Source organism: Rhinatrema bivittatum, chromosome 3 (genome assembly GCF_901001135.1).
Source record: "Rhinatrema bivittatum chromosome 3, aRhiBiv1.1, whole genome shotgun sequence".
NCBI lineage: Eukaryota > Metazoa > Chordata > Amphibia > Gymnophiona > Rhinatrematidae > Rhinatrema > Rhinatrema bivittatum.
In genome coordinates, this window is record NC_042617.1 from 4,484,939 (window position 1) to 4,502,552 (window position 17,614).

The 17,614-nt window shown below is 45.5% G+C and overlaps 1 protein-coding gene across 2 annotated transcripts in view; it reads right to left on the bottom strand.

Annotated features, from left to right (window-relative positions):
* Window positions 1-1,228: 1,228 nt before the first annotated feature.
* Window positions 1,229-17,614, bottom strand: part of CRIP3 (cysteine rich protein 3) — a 94,727-nt gene continuing 78,341 nt past the window's right edge. Inside the window, exons 6-9 of one of the 2 annotated variants that reach the window (XM_029592824.1) lie at window positions 12,194-12,288; window positions 4,010-4,067; window positions 3,792-3,905; window positions 1,229-2,324 (exon numbers count right to left, since the gene is read on the bottom strand). In XM_029592824.1, coding sequence (XP_029448684.1) covers window positions 3,829-3,905; window positions 4,010-4,067; window positions 12,194-12,288 — 230 coding nt within the window. In that variant the 3' untranslated portion in view covers window positions 1,229-2,324; window positions 3,792-3,828. Of the gene's footprint in view, window positions 2,615-3,791; window positions 3,906-4,009; window positions 4,068-12,193; window positions 12,289-17,614 lie in introns of both variants that reach the window. The other variant, XM_029592823.1, reaches the window with a different exon arrangement.

A 17,614-nucleotide genomic window follows, 5' to 3' on the forward strand; every position in this document is an offset into this window, starting at 1 on the left:
GGCGGGATTCCTGAGAACTAACATCCTGCTGTCCTAAGAGAACACCCGTTACAGGTAAGCAACTGCACTTTCTCCTAGGAGAAGCAGGATGGTAGGCCTCACACACACGGGTGATTACAAAGCTCCAGACTGCCCCGTGTAACCAAGAGGACCCACAGAGGCCGAACAAGGTGCCAACAGGCACAACACAATTGTGGCACTGTGGGGCAAAATGGGGGGCGGTCTGATCCCACAGAGAGCACGATGAGAGAGTTTTCCGTGCTGGGCTCCATTGATGATGTCACCCACATGTGAGGACTACCATCCTGCTTGTCCTAGGAGAAACAAAAAAAAAAAATCAACCCACCATGCCGCAGGAAGGACACCAACCGGTGGAAGAGGAATCTGGCGCAGAATCCTCCGAATAGGACTTTGAAAAACAAATAGAAAAGCAGAGCTCCACTATCAAGAGGCAAGCACTTCGTGGAAAGAGAGACTGAAGAGGGATGCTGCGTGGACGTGCAGATAGTGGCATGCTGGGCATTCTCAGTCTGCCAAAGTTTCTAGAAACTAACAATTTTCCGTGCCAGGCTCCATCTGTTGTCATCCACATGTGAGGACTACCATCCTGCTTGACCTAGGAGAATGAAGCAATCCCCAGTAGGGAGATGCACGTCCACCATCTGCTGGAGACGGAGAATACTGGCAGGCTGATGTCACTGCAGGAGTATACATACTGTGACATCAGTTTGCTCTGTCTCCATCTGCTGGTAGAGGTCCTCAATCCATCTATGCACATGCTAGGAAAGCATTTTATTTATGCATTTTTCAGAACACATTCTCAAAACGATTACTTACTTGGGGGGATACTTTCACCTGGCTGCAAAGTTACTTGGAATTCTGAGCATGGAGTTCCTCCAGGTCTGGCTAAGCTCAACCACCTTGTGGCATATACTGGGATGCAGAGATCTTTCAGAGTCTGATGTCAGAGTATAAGGAAGAAACACTCTTGGCAAATTCACTTTTGACCTCCTGGGAGCAGAATTATAAAACAGGAAAGTACAAAGCCCCCTCTTCATACAGGCAGTCTTCTCCCCAGTCTGGCCAGTTTTTCTAAAGAAAGTAACCTATAGTGTCCTATGCCTGACAGAGGATACAGGGTAATTCTGGGAAAGTGATGTATCAGGTAAACACAGACCCATGAGGGGTCTCTACATGCATTTAAAAATACACAAAAACGCCACCTTCCTCAGTGCTAGCATTTTATTATAGGAACAAAAAATGAGACAACATTGAGCTATATTCTTTTTGAGCTACTTATACATCCATAGCTTAAAGAAAGCACATGAACATTTGAACATTTGCTATACACATTTCTGCTGTCTGCTGCAATTAATGGTTAATGTGTTGAGGAGAGAATTCTATTTTCATTTGTAATTCCAGTCATATAAACCTTCAGACACATCAGCTCTTCATGCAATTACTTACAGCTACAAAACTTGCCATGTTCTATCCAGAATTAGTTAAATTCAGGTTCAGGCTAGTCCAGTCTTGAATTGTATAATTTTTTGTTGTTGTTATAAACAGTTTTATTGAAGTGGACAGTGTAACGTACAAACAAATTAACAGAACAAACAACTGTGTACACTGCATGTTTTGTTGTATAAATGAACTACACTGAACACCTGTATCCCCCCCATCACACGTTCTATAACCAATACACAGCTTGAGTTCCTAATAATTAAAAGAATATCTTAAGCTGTGGGGTTGAGTTGTATAATTTTTTAGCTATATTATGGCTTTGTTTTTTTTTTTCTAGTCACAATGAGGTTTGATCACATGGGAAATTATTTTAAGCATAACACTTTCCACTTCAGTCCCACTACAGAGCAAGTAACAGGGCATTCGATTGAGGAATAATAATTATAGTAATATCACATATTGAACCTAATCCAAATACGTGCCAATGCCTTCAATGTACACCGATGACAAACTCTATACTGCTGAAAGGAGAAGACCTGCTCTACTTCCAGGACTGCTGAGCCACCATGAACACGTGATTACTTCTCGTGCTCGGGCAGCCTGCACACACACAGGCTTGTGGTGTACATGAACACGTGATTACTTCTCCTGCTCGGGCAGCCTGCACACACACAGGCTTGTGGTTTACTCTGCACGAGGACGGCGGGAGAGAGGGAGATTTCTTCTGCACAAGATTTAGGATTCAAAAATCGTTTCCATATAAAAAAAAAAAAAAAAGAAGATGATTCTTAGCTATAGTAATAAGGTGTTCTTTCCTTCTGTTGCTCAAATCCCATTGTCAGAACTACATCAGATGCCAGCATCTATAATAAATCACGAGAAACACAAATCAGCCACCTAAGATTACTATCCAAATTCTGCCTCCAATTCAGGGTCTTTCAGAGGTGATTAAAAAGCCTCTGCAGAGCCCACCATACTTTCTTCTTCAGCAGAAAAGGGAAAGCCCGTTTCAAAAGGTGAATAGCGTGAGCAGGACTTCTGGGGGCAGAAAGAGAGTATGCCAATGGATTTGGGGAACAGAGGTGTCCAAAGTGATGTCTCGTCCATCCTTCTTGTAACTGCACAATCTTCTTTTCCATGTAATTTCCTTATGCTGAGTCCAAAGAACAGGAAAATACGGCAAAGAGAACACAATGAAAGGTAAATAAAAAGACAACTTTCACTTGAGACTGAGAATAAAAAGGGAATAAACAGTGCTCTCAATTTATAGTTATACGCAGAGCCCTGGGGTTTCCTGTTGCAGATTTTTCAAAATTATATGGCAATTGTGGCAAATTTGACCATATAAAAAACTACATTTTTAGAAACCCATTCATGTTTTTAAATATTTAAAGATACATATAAATTTAAAATGTACCAAGTACAAATAATCTAGTTAAGGCATAAGTTAGAAATTTCACTGTGAAATGTCACTTTTGCTTTGAATTGCAATATTGCAACCAACTTTTTTTTATATCTTCTTGAGAAAGTCTTGGACTTTAAGCGTATGTGTTTATGTATACTAAAAATGCCCTCAGCATCTGCAGTTTGTTATGCTGTTTAATTACACAGAAAAATACACACTCATTTTGGGCATATGGTAACAGTCACAAAAGCGGGTTGAATTAACAAGTTTGAAACTTGCCAGCAGTAGTGCCAGTGGCATCGAGGCTTCTATGAAGTGAAATTAATGCCCTCTCTGCCAGCTGTGGGACACCAGCAGTTGCAGATTTCCAAAAAACACATCCAAGCTTTTGTAACTGGTATCTGCTTGGCCACATATGCAAGAACCTTTGTATAAAGATGAAATTCTTCTAAAAGGACATTACTCCATCCAGGAATTATATCAAAATCATCTCTGGTTTAAGAGATCTTTGAGGGATCAAACATTTTGACTGCTTTCTCTCTCCCCTCCTATTGCCTTCAGGGCAGGAGAAAACGTGTGAAGGGGGAGAGGGCAGCACAGCATGTCATCTGCTCCAGCCTCAGTCTCCCTCCTGCCAATTGCAGGCTGTCTGCCAGGAGAGGAGCTGGAGCAGAGAGAAAGACTGAAGGCAAGCATACTGTTGCTTTCATCAATGACTGAATTAAGGGGTGGAGAAGCCTCAGTCAGGAATGTTGATTGTGCTGCAGGTTGTCGATTATGCGGCAACAAGCCAATTAGGCAGTTTCTCCCATGGCTGCACAACTGTGGTACCCCAGGGATTTTAGCCACGGATACAAGATGGCAGAATCCCCTTTAGAGCATTTGGCTTATTGTTTTTCCTCTTCCACCAGAGGGTAGGTTTTACCTGTACCATTCTCACGATCTCCATGTGTCTAATAAGTTTAGAACTGGCTTATTACTTCTGCGTCCTCAGTGGATGAACCATATACATAACATCCCACTTCTCCAATATTAACACCTGAAAAAACATGGACAAGACATTAACAAAATTATCAGTGGTGAGTATTTAAAGATGTTCTTCTCCCTCGTGCTTTTTGCTATTAAGATAAAATCACCACAAACCTTTAGGTCCAAACAGATATCCATAGCAAGGGACATGGCAATATGGCATGCCTTCATGCTGTGAAAATAGAGCATAACTTTGTTACCAATGACATGTCCTCCCACTCCTCACAGCTGCCTCGCTTAGAACAAACACCATCCAGTGTATCTGCTAAACTTTCCTATAACAGCAACTCACCAGGAACTACCAAGTTTTCATCTAACTTGACTTCTGAGATATTTTACTGGCATGCTTTTCCTTCCCCATTTCAATAGTGATATTGCATACAAATTCAACTGTTAAGATGAGCACTATGATAATGGTGCACAACTCAGTCAGGCCTCTCCTCACCTAACCAATCAAGTTTTCAGGATTTCCACAATGAATATGTATGAGAAATTTACACATTGTCTTCAATGTTAGCAAATATATTTCATACATTTTCATTAGAAAGATCCTGAAAACCAAAGGCTGGTTTGAACATCGCTGCAATACATATTTAGTTATGCTGAAACAAGCTCAAATGTCCATCAAGCTCAAATGTCCATCAAGCTCAATCTTCTAGATATAATTAGGAAAGATAGTGGTAACAATGGAACACCAACACCTTGTTGATGAACACTTATATAGCTGTAGCAGCAAGAGGAAAATTGGTTCTTACCCACTATTTTTCATTCCTGTATTACCACGAATCAGTCCAGACTGCTGGGTTATGCCTCCCTTCCAGCAGATGGAGACAGAGAAAAACTTGAAAGGCACCCCCCTCTAGGTACGGTGTGCCACCTGCGATCCTTCAGTATAAATACCATAGCAGAAGAACATCATATAAACCAATGGCTCAAACAAACTGGCAAAGGAGAACATCAACTATGTACATATCAGAAGTACTTTGAAAACTGCAAACACAATCGGTACTTTCTTTCGTTACCTTCTTTCAGATGTAAAGGAAAAAACCCGAGCGGACTCTCAATGAAGAACACCCGATGGGTGGGCATCTGGACTGATCCGTGGTAATACAGAAATGAAAATTAGCAGGTAAGAACCAATTTTCCTTTCCCTGTATGTACCCAGATCAGTCCAGACTGCTGGGATGTACCTAAGCTTACCTAAATGGGGTGGGACCTAGAGAGTCCCACGCGAAGGACACTGCTCCCAAAACAGTCAACTTCCGACGCCCGTACGTCCAGAAGGTAATGTTTGGCAAAGATATGCAGAGACTTCCAAATTGCTGCCCTGCAAATTTCTTGCGGCGAAACCAACTGACTCTCTGCCCAGGAAGCGGCTTGTGACCAAATCGAATATGCTTTGAGACCATCTGGAGCCTCCTTCAACCAGCAGGCAATGGTAGCCTTCGATGCTTTATGCTCCTTCTTGGGACCATTCCATAGAACAAAGATGATCTGAAACCCTAAAGTCATTGGTGACCTCCAGGTAACACAAAAGAACCCTCCTAACATCCAACCGCCTCAATTCTCGAGCATGAGGAGTATCTCGATCCAAACCTGGAAAAGCCGGCAATTCCACAAACCGATTCAAGTGGAAAGCAGAGACTACCTTCGGAAGAAAGGATAGCACTGTTAGAAGTGACACCCCAGAATCAGAAAAACGCAGAAAGGGTCTGAATCTCAGAGACCCTTCTGGCAGAGCAAATGGCTACCAAAAACACCATCTTGAGGGTCAAATCCTTCAAAGTCGCCCTATTTAGAGGCTCAAATGGAAGTTCACATAACACCTGGAGAACCAAATTCAGTCTCACGGCACGGACCAGAGGGTTTAAGTGCTTCGCTCCTCTGAGAAAACGTACCACATCGGGGTGGGCTGCCAGAGATGCCCCCTGAATTTTTCCACGAAGGCAGCCCAACGCTGAATCTTGTACCCTGAGGGAACTATAAGACAATCCCTTGCCTAGACAGTATTGTAAAAAGGTCAGGATGTGCGGTATGGAAGGATGACTAAGAAGGATCCCTTGCCTACTACACCAAGAATCAAAGACCTTCTACACCCTTACATAGGTGAGAGAAGTAAAGGTTTTTCTTGCCCGTAGAAGAGTCGAGATGACCGCGTCAGGATAGCTTTTCTTCTTTAATTGCCTCCTCTCAAAAGCCAAGCCATTAGACAAAAGCGAGCTGCCTGGTCGAAAAATACTGGACCAACGCAGGAGGTTTGGAAGATGACTGAGGCGTAGCTGACCATCCACCGCCAGATTGACTAGATCTGCAAACCATGGCCTCCGGGGCCACTCCAGAGCAACTAGGATGACCATTCCTGGATAATCTTCTATCCTTCTCAGGATCTTTCCCACGAGCGGCCAGGGAGGAAACACGTAAAGTAGAACATCGTGGGGCCAAGGAAGAACTAGGGCATTGACTTCTTCTGCTCAATGCTCCCTTCTGCGACTGAAGAATCTTGGAGCCTTCGCATTTGCTCGAGTCACCATCAAGTCCAAGGAAATATGCTTGGACATTGTCAACCCCAGCAATGTGAGAGGCCGCCAAACAAATGAGATGGTGCTCCGCCCAGGCCATTAACCTCTCTGCCTCCCTGGCTACTGGACGACTTCTCGTTCTCCTTGACGGTTGATGTATGCTACCATCGTTGCATTGTAGGACAAGACCCATACAGCCTGATGGTGGATGAGAGAAAGAAACCTCCGGAATGCCAAGTGCACCGCTCTCATTTCCAGGCGATTAATGGACCATTGTGCTTCCTGGTGTGACCACTGGCTCTGGGCCGACTGAGAATGACAAAATGTGCCCCAACTGGAGAGGCTGGCATTTGTCTTTACAATCACCCACTGAGGCATCTCCAAGTCCACTCCACGCTGTAAACTGTTGAGGGCTAGCTACCAACAGACTGCCCCGGCAGGCTCCAGGAGCTGCAAGGGGATCTTGAAATCCTCTGACATCGAATCCCAACTGGAAAGCAAAGTCCTCATATGAGCGAAAACCCAGGGAACCAACTCTAGAGTAGATGCCATATAATCAAGTAGATGCCATAGAATCAAGAACCTGCAAGTAAACCCAGACCCTGGGCATCGGAAGGGACAATAGACGATGAACCTGAGACATCAACTTGGCAATTCGATTTTGCATGAGGAAGACTTTGCCGACTCGGGTGTCGAACTGTGCTCCCAAAAATTCCAGGACCTGGGAAGGGATCAGGTGTCTTTTGGCATAACTGACGATCCAACCAAGAGATTGGAGGCGGTGTAACACCTTGTGGACCACCAACTTGCAAAGTTCCCTCAACTTTGCGCGAATGAGCCAGTCTAAAGATGGATGAACCAGCACTCCCTCCTACCGGAGAGCTGCTGCCGCCACCACCACCACCATCACCTTGGTGAATGTGCAGGGGGCAGTCGCCAAACTGAACGGGAGTGCCTGAAACTGAAAATGTCTCCGAAGGACCATGAAGCGTATAAACAGTTGATCTTTGAGGATCCCTATGTGCAGATATGCCTCCATTAAGTCCAGAGAAGCCAAAAAATTCTCCTTTGCACACGGCCGCGATGACAGAGTGCAAAGCCTCCATTCGAAAATGAGGCACTGAGGGCTTTGTTCACCTTCTTCAAGTCTAGAATCGGCCGGAAGGAGCCTTCTTGGAGACCACGAAATAGACTGAATATCTGCCTGTCCCGCACTCATCTGGGGGAACAGGGACAATCGCTCCAAGATCTTCCAGCCGACGGAGGGTCTGCCCCACAATCCGCCTCTTCACTGGGGAACCGCAAGGAGACACCAAAAATAGGTCTCGCAGAGGACAAGCAAAATCTAAAGCATAACCATGTTCTATGATTTTTTAGAACCCACTGGTCTGGCATTATCTTAACCCACTCTTCGAGAAACAGGGAGAGCCGATCCCCTATTGCCGGGACGGAGGAATGGGTCGGCGCTATCTCATTGGGAGGACTTAGCTCCCAAGGAACCCTAGGAGCCTCCGTTGCGGGGAAATCTACGTCTGCGAAAGGAACCAGCCCAAGCCTGGGATCTTGCCGAGGGCTGTCGCTGTCCAAAAGATGGTGCCCTGCTCTGGCAAAAATGGTGCTGACCTCAAAAATGAGCACGGGATGAGCCAAAAGACCTGGCTCATCTCGTCCTTGTCCTCGGGCAGCCTATATACCTTACTGTCTCCCAAAGACTTGATGAGCTTCTCCAAGTCATCCCCAAAGAGGAACTTCCCCTTGAAAGGAAGTGCTCCCAAACTGAAACTTGGAGGAGACATCGGCTGACCAGTTGCAGAGCCACAGAAGCCTCCTGGCCAAAACCGCTGAGACCATTGCCCAGAACGAGGTGCAGAGGTGGTCATCAAGGTATCTGCACTGTATGCTATAGCCGCCTCCAAGCGCTCTGTCTGCTCTGCTTCTGGAGGGGACAAATCTTTAGCACTCAGAAGCTGTTGGACCCAGCGCAGACTAGCTTGCTGCATCAGGCTCCTGCATACAGCCGCCCCGACACAGAGCGCCAAGACCTTAAAAATCCTCTTAAGAAGGACCTCGAGCTTTCTGTCCTGGAGATCCTTCAAAGCCGCAGCTCCTGCTACCGGAATAGTAGTTCTCTTCGTGACAGCCGACACAGAAGCGTCCACATTGGGAATCTTGAGAAGCTCCAAGGACTCTTTAGGCAAAGGATAGAGTTTATCCATGGCTCTTCCGACCCACAGGCCCGCTTCTGGAGTATCCCACTCCCAGAACATCAATTGTAAAAGCATCGGATGGAAAGGAAAAGTCCTAGCCGGAGCCAGAAGACCTGATAAGACAAGGTCCACTGTGTCGAGACCTGTAGACTCTGCTAGGACATACGGGATCATCGGATCAAGCTCATCCTTGCGGAACAACCTGAGCACCAGCAGATAGTCACCCTCTACCGGCACGGACCTATCCTGATTGTCATCTTGATCCACAGGGGGAAGGTCTGGGGTTGCCATGTCCAGTGGATCAGAGGCTCCGTTTTGTACCACACAGATACGATTGGCCTCCTGAGACTCAGATACCCTGGGGACCTTCAAAGGGGGAGGGTCTGCCCACAGCGGACACCCCCCTTGAATCCCTCTGCTGAGAAAACCTTGCCACATAGGCTTTGTGCATTAAAAGCACAAGTCCAGTGTAAAAGGGTGCTGTTCCTTTAAGACACCCCTCCAAGGGGGGCCCTCCGATTGTTAGAAGCCGCTCTGAGCCCCGAGGACTCTCACAATGCAAATCGGGAGGAGAAAGGGGAGGCGGGAGATCCCCTCTCCCTGTAAGCTGATCCTCCGCAGCCAGTGAGGGATTCAAAATGGCCGCTGTTCCCGCGCTCCACGGGAACGGAGAAGGCAAACTGACACGACCAGACTGTTGCACTCCTGCACTGCAGGCCCGAGCTGACCCCCTTTCTGCTGCGCCCCCCTCCGAGCCTGAACTGCCCTCCCCCCCCCTCCCCGGGAAGACATCGGGAGCAGAGGTTATCGTGGGAGAGCTGCGTTACCGGCTCCCTGCAGGCCGAACAGCATGACGCTCATAACATGGCTCGGCAAGCGCGGGAGAAAGGGAACTCTAAAAACATCTCTAGAGCCCGGGACACCCAACCAACGAACGGTATTTAACTTTTTTTTTTCTTTTTTTAAAGAAAAGGTCTCACCAGAGGAATATTATTCTCTGTGTATGGGGGGTCACCGCAGAGGAATGCTACTTCTCTGGGTGGGGGAGGAACTGGACCACCGGTATGCCCCCAAAAAGCGACAGTCACCAGGAGCAAACAGTGTCCAAACACCTAATCCTACCTACAACCAGGGGGATGGTCCCACTAAGACCTACCAACCCCCTGGGAAGAACATACTCCTATTGTTTTTTTGTTTAAATCAGTTTGACCGAGCCGAAGATATCAATTTTAGAAATTGTCTAACTTTTTTTTTTTTTTTTTTGAGAATACTACTATAGGATCAGGACCGCAGGTTCTGCTACCTTCTTCTGCTGGAGACAGAGAAATACTGAAGGATTGCAGGTGGCGCACCGTACCTAGATGGGGTGCCTTTCAAGTTTTTCTCTGACTCCATCTGCTGGAAGAGAGGCATAACCCAGCAGTCTGGACTGATCCGGGTACGTTCAGGGAACAGCGATTTACACCCCCCCCCCCCCCCTGGCTAGAGCAACCTATAAGGAGACACTAACCAGAGAGCCCTTAATGGATGCTTCCTGCTATAAATTAATAGTGACATTAAGAATAAATAAAGCAAAGTTGCTTGCCTGCAATTGGTGTTTTCATGCACAATAGGATAACTCAGCCACGTGTGGGTGATGCCATCTGATGATGCTGGAACATTTACTACCCAGAGCTAAAAAGAACTCAACGTTTCCTGCCCATGCACAGCCAGCATCACACTGATTTCTATTTGAAAGTTTGATCTTGTTCAGACTCTGAAAGATGCTGGCAGAGAGCTATATCCGCATTTCAAAGCCTCAAAGCCATCATCCCTCTTTCAAACCTCTCACGTAAGAGACCTAGGAGCCATCTTAGACAACCGTCTCAACCTTAAACCATTCATTAACCAAACAACCAAAGATTGCTTTCATAAATTACATATCCTGAAAAGAATAAAGCCACTCTTCCACGCTCAGGACTTCAGATCAATTTTGCAAGCAATAATCTTCTCCAAGCTAGATTATTGTAACTCTCTACTACTAGGTCTCCCAGCTTCATATACCAAACTCCTTCAAATGGTGCAGAATACAGCAGCCAGAATCCTTACAAACTCCAAGAGAATCGACCACATCTCACCAATCCTCAAAGACCTTCACTGGTTACCGATCCACTACAGAATCATGTACAAATCCATCACCAACATCTACAAGGTCATCCATCAACATACTCAGCTCAACTTACAAATTCCATTCAAAAAACACACGTCCGCCAGACCCATCAGGGAATCCTACAAGAATCGCTTCAGGTACCACACGCCAAAACCTACCAACACAAATCTCTCAGTGTCAGAGCGTTCTCAACAGCAAGTCCACCCCTATGGAACTCCATCCCAGCTGACCTGAGACAAGAACCCTGCACACTAACATTCAGGAAAAGACTGAAAACCTGGCTTTTCAAAAAAGCTTCCCAGGCCTCGATTAAGATCTTCATCCAACATCACAAACACTTCATCAAAAATTAGATTGAAATAAGAAAATGCTTACTTTTCCGACATCTCCATCACCATGTTGTTACTGTCATTTGCTATACAATTGTATTATATTGGATTCAATTTTGCTACCCTGTAAATCCAGTTATCTCCCCCTTTTTCCAGATCCCAGTTATTTATTTCCCTTTTTTATTGTAACTTTGTCACTCTCCCAATCACGCTATTGTTTACTGTGTTTTGAGTTCTCTCTTCCTTACTCACTTTGTTAAATGTAAACCGGTTTGATGTGATTCCTATCATGAAAGCCGGTACAGCAAAAATTATAAATAAATAAAATAACATTTCTTCTATGTTCTGCTATATTGAGAAAAATAAACCTTTTGATTTGGATAGATGAGGATTACTTGAACTCTCCCCTCCTCACTTATTGGATCAAAATCTGGATGGTGATTTCTTTTACTTATATACCTATTCACCAAAGTCCCAGACATCACATAAATGAAGTATGGTGGTCAGTAATGGACACTTTTCTATTACATGTTGGACACCATTTAAATTCCAAACGCTTTAACTATTGAGGGGAAAAAAAAAGGAGTGTCAAAAAATAAAAATGAAAGAAAAAATAGTTTGAGGGAGAGGTTCATGACCAGTAAGTTTTTCTGCATCTGAAAAGTGCACAGGTTTCATTTTGTGTAAAAGGATTGGCCGAGGGGGCCTTGTGGCACGTGGCGGTGTGGTGCTAGCAGCGCATGAGCAGAAAGACTCCTCTTAGCTGCAGCTAGCGAATGCTCCATCCTTGCAACCGATGGATGACGTTACCCACACGTGCAACTGATTTCCTCCAGGGAGAACATTCCCAACGTAAAGCAAAAATAACTCCATACCTACTTCCCCTTAACTACGCATCTGCAGCAGAACCAAAGCATCCTCAATGATGGAGAGAGAATTCAGGGAAAATGTGCATGCATGCCTACCCTCTTCCACCCCACGCACCTATCCCTGGAAACACACACAGCTTAAGTTAGTGACTAATTTATCCAGTCACAATTCCTCCACACCCACACAGTATTCACACCTTCATGAGGATAGGACTGGGCCCTCACCTCAGCATGGCCCCCAGATGTGAGCGTCTTCTTACACCGCTGGCATCGCAGACACGGGCGATGCCAATTCCTTCCTAAAGACATCACCTTCTCAGCTTGAAAAGAAAACCAGAGCAGAGTGCCCACAATATAAAGGGAATACAACCTTACACTGAAGAGAATTAGTATTTACCTTAGATTTCCTTTCCCCTTTACCACAGACAACTATAAACCTCAATGTCTACCCCAGCTCAATTAAAGAAATGCACTCTTCAATCATCTCTTTAAGGACGACCATTTTGTTTTTCAAATTTGCTTCTACAATGATGAATCTTTAACTCAGACTTTACAATTAAACATTTTAAAACCTATACCTCCATCATCACATTCACCTCTTACTAAGCCTCGTCCTCACATACAGCACACACTGCACTTTTCTGCTTTGCTGGGTCTCCAGAATATTAAGCTCACTTTTGCTACCTTGAACACAAGGAAGATGTTATGGAGAAGAAAACTATAACATGTGAAACACAAACTTTGAACAAAGATAAGACTATAAAAGCATGTTTAGCCTGTAGCTAAGGAAACTAATGAGGGCTGTATATCGTCTTCAGATCTTCAGCAGCACACGGTGTAGTAGAGGTAAAGACTACCCTCCCAGGAGATGTGCTGAGGCAAAGCTTGTGTCTGATTCCAAGAACGCATGGGACATGCAGAGAGTTCTCAGTTAAAGAAAGTGAAGGTAAATCTAGAAGTCAGGTGGGCTCTGCAGTACTGCAGCAGAAGAGAAAATGGGCAGACGAGATTGTTAGGCCAATCTGACATCATTCCGTGCAATCTTTTGGCCCTGAACTTCCTCCCTCCTCTGGGCTTCTGGCTTAACTGGAGTCTGCCTCAACAAAACTATGGTGTCAAAATACTATATTCACAATTAAGTGGGGGTCCCCCGCCCTTTATAACCTTCCCCATCTAATCCAGCCAATGTCGTGACATTTCTTGGCTAGGGGCCATGGACTGTGGCTTCTTCACAATACGACTCATGTAAATAATGACGATGAGGAGGAGGTGGTGCACACTATGGAGTAGATTTTCAAAGGGTTACGCGTGTAACCCCCGAAAACCTACCCCCAACCCCCCCCCCCCCCCCCGTGCGCACCGGCAGCCTATCTTGCATAGGCTGCCGGTGCGCGCAAAGCTCCGGGACGCGTGTAAGTCCCGGGGCTTTCCTGGGGGGGGGGGGGAGAGTGTCACAGCTGGCGCGTCATCGGGGGTGTTCCGGGGCGGGGCCGCGGCCTCTGGACCAGCCCCCGGACGAACATGGTGCGCCGGCAGCTGGCGCTTTTGGATTAAAGGTAGGGGGGGGGGGGGGGGAAAGTTCCCTCCGAGGCTGCTCCGAAATCGGAGCAGCCTCGGAGGGAATGGAGGCAGGCTGCGCGGCTCGGTGCGCACAGGCTGCCAATTTTGGGCAGCCTTGCGTGCGCCGACCCCGGATTTTAACGGCTACGCGCGTATCTATTGAAATCCGGCGTACTTTTGTTTGCACCTGGCACGCGTACTTTTATAAAACCTGCCCCTCTATCTGGCCACTAGGAGTCATGCACAAGCACAGTATGATCACTGGCGCCGCACAGCCTCAAGATACGAAGCTCTGCTTGGAAACTGAAGCAAGTCTGCCCTCTGCTACTAAGAGCCAGTCTTTCTTTTATTGACAGAGTGAGCCTGGTAGATCTAGTAAAAACAACTGAGACATGTACCTGAAAAGGAGGTAAGATGCTGACATTTAAACTTACCCGCTACTTTAGTCCTTCCAGACCAGTCAAACAAGTGAGTTATGTCCCTCCTGTCAGCAGATGGAGACAGAGGGAAAAAAGCTCAAAGCTGACTTAACGGCCCCCTATAGGGAGTCTGGTGCTTCCTTTAGCAATGCAGTATCCTATGTCAAAGCTAAGACAACCAAAGGCAATTGTTTATTTTGGTTTTCAAATCACCACAACCAAAACCTGATGCAGCAAAAAAAAAAAAAAAAAAACAAACAAAAAACAAAAACACAAAACTTTACTTCATGGTTATTAACCCAGGAATTAGAAAATCCCTATACCAAGGTCATGATTAGCCAAACTACTTTCAGAGCAAGCAACAATGTATTCTTTGCCAGATTTCTAAACGTGTCAGACTGACAACCCTTCCGTTGTGGCTTCCTTGGTTGGGTTCTGGACTGGTCTGGCAGGATTAAATGAAGGGAAATTAACAGGTAAGTTTAAATTTCTCCTTCTCAGTGGAAGGGAGTGGACAGTGGAGTGCCTCAGGGATCTGTATTGGGACCCTTACTTTTCAATATATTTATAAATAATCTGGAAAGAAATACGACGAGTGAGATAATCAAATTTGCAGATGACACAAAATTGTTCAGAGTAGTTAAATCACAAGCAGATTGTGATAAATTGCAGGAAGACCTTGTGAGACTGGAAAATTGGGCATCCAAATGGCAGATGAAATTTAATGTGGATAAGTGCAAGGTGATGCATATAGGGAAAAATAACCCATGCTATAATTACACAATGTTGGGTTCCATATTAGGTGCTACAACCCAAGAAAGAGATCTAGGTGTCATAGTGGATAACACATTGAAATCGTCGGTGCAGTGTGCTGCGGCAGTCAAAAAAGCAAACAATGTTAGGAATTATTAGAAAAGGAATGGTGAATAAAACGGAAAATGTCATAATGCCTCTGTATCGCTCCATGGTGAGACCGCACCTTGAATACTGTGTACAATTCTGGTCGCCGCATCTCAAAAAAGATATAATTGCGATGGAGAAGGTACAGAGAAGGGCTACCGAAATAAGGGGAATGGAACAACTCCCCTATGAGGAAAGACTAAAGAGGTTAGGACTTTTCAGCTTGGAGAAGAGACGACTGAGGGGGGATATGATAGAGGTGTTTAAAATCATGAAAGGTCTAGAACGGGTAGATGTGAATCGGTTATTTACTCTTTCGGATAATAGAAAGACTAGGGGGCACTCCATGAAGTTAGCATGGGGCACATTTAAAACTAATCGGAGAAAGTTCTTTTTTACTCAACGCACAATTAAACTCTGGAATTTGTTGCCGGAGGATGTGGTTAGTGCAGTTAGTATAGCTGTGTTTAAAAAAGGATTGGATAAGTTCTTGGAGGAGAAGTCCATTACCTGCTATTAAGTTCACTTAGAGAATAGCCACTGCCATTAGCAATGGTTACATGGAATAGACTTAGTTTTTGGGTACTTGCCAGGTTCTTATGGCCTGGATTGGCCACTGTTGGAAACAGGATGATGGGCTTGATGGACCCTTGGTCTGATCCAGTATGGCATTTTCTTATGTTCCTTGTCATCAATGACAGATTGGTCCAGACAAGTGGGATGCACCCAAGCTCTACCCAGACCAGGTGAGAGAAAGCCACAATAGCTCTCAGGCTCCCTGCATTCAAGGCATAGGCTTTCCCGGCCTGCAAAGCCATATTGAGGTGCTTAGAGCAGGGAAGCAATGGAGACAAGAGCACTTTCCCATTATCCACTGAAAAACAGGTTCTGATTTGCCTACAAGAAGTCCAGCACACTTGTTGAGTGGGCTTGAAAGACCTCTGGGAGCTACAAACTCTTGCTGGAGCAGGCCAAAGCTCATCTTGATTCCTCCTGAAATCAATGTCTTAGAAATCATACTTTAATAAGACATCAAAAGACCTATCCAAGAAAAAATGGGTCACAGACAAAACATCTCAAAACTGACCTACAATGGACTTGAGAATGTCACCCCTTTCTTGGCCTACATCGCCCAATTTACTCACCATAGTAAGTGAGAAAAAATGGATTCCAACAGAAGTAAAACACTACCCTTAGAAGAGGCATAGTATTGGCTGAGGAGATACCCTTTTTTTTTTAAAATGCCAATGACTACTACAGAGATAGCAAATGTTGCTTACCTGTAACAGGTGTTCTCACAGGACAAGCAGGATGTTAGTCCTCACATATGGGTGACATCACAGGATGGAGCCCAATCACGGAACACTTTTGTCAAAGTTTCTAGAACTTTGACTGGCCCCCACTGGGCATGCCCAGCATAGCACCAACCCTGCAGCCAGCAGGGGTCCCCCTTCAGTCTTGTTTAAACCTACAGGAAGTGCCGAAAAATAAAATAAGAAAAGGTAACGAACCCAACACTGCGGGGTGGCGGGCGGGTTTCGTGAGGACTAACATCCTGCTGTCCTGTGAGAACACCTATTACAGGTAAGCAACATTTGCTTTCTCACAGGACAAGCAGGATGGTAGTCCTCACATATGGGTAAGAACTGAGCTGAGGATGTCCGAGAATGCACCAAATGTACCCAGATGTGCAATAGGCACTAGAACTGGGGTGAAATTTGGTAGAGGGCATCCTGAACCCTAACGGGCAGGCGGAAGGGTGTTGGTATGTCAAGCTGTAAAAAGGTTGAGCAAGACAGACTGGCTGAAGATGGAATCTTGTCTAAGCAATAATGGGCTGTAAAGGTATGGAAAGAACTCCATGTAGCAGCCCTGCAAATGTCAGGAAGCGGCACTGATCGTAGGTGTGCTACTGAAGTCTCCATGGCCCTCACAGAGTGTGCTTTAACACGGTCTTGAAGCGGAATGTCTGCTTGCTAATAGCAAAAGGATATGCAGTCTGCCAACCAGGAGGAGAGAGTCTGCTTACCCACAGGCTGCCCCAATTTGATGGAATGGAAAGAGACAAACAACTGAGTGCTTTTCCTGTGGACAGCTGTACGGTCTAGATAGAACGCTAGAGCCCATTTACAGTCAAGGGTATGCAGAGCCTGTTCTCCTGGATTGGAGTGGGGTCTAGGAAAGAAGGTTGGTAGTATGATGGATTGATTAATGTGAAACTCCGAAACTACCTTAGGCAAAAATTTAGGGTGAGTGCGGAGTACTGCCCGGTCCTGCAGGAGTTTAGTGTAAGGCGGATAGGTAACTAGGGGTCACTAACCCTGCGTGCTGAAGTGATAGCTAAAAGGAAAATCACTTTCCATGTGAGATATTTTAGGTCACAGGAATGAAGAGGCTCGAATGGAGGTTTCATGAGCCGACCAAGAACCAGATTAAGGTCCCAAGAAGGGGCCGGAGGACGTAAAGGTGGCTTGATATGGAGCAAGCCTTTAAAGAAAGCGTATTACGAGGGATTGTACCGATATAGGGATGTCCCCGACACCTTTATGAAGGCGGCTACTGCACTGACATGCATTCTGATTGAAGAGGTCTTTAGACTTGATTCCGATAAATGCCAGAGATAGTCCAAGAATCTTGGGATTGGACAGGAAAAGGGATCAAGGGACTGTGAAGAACACCATGATGTATACCTTTTCCATTTATAGGAATAAGATTTTCTTGTGGAGGGCTTCCGTGAAGCAATCAGGACACGAGAAACCGAATCTGA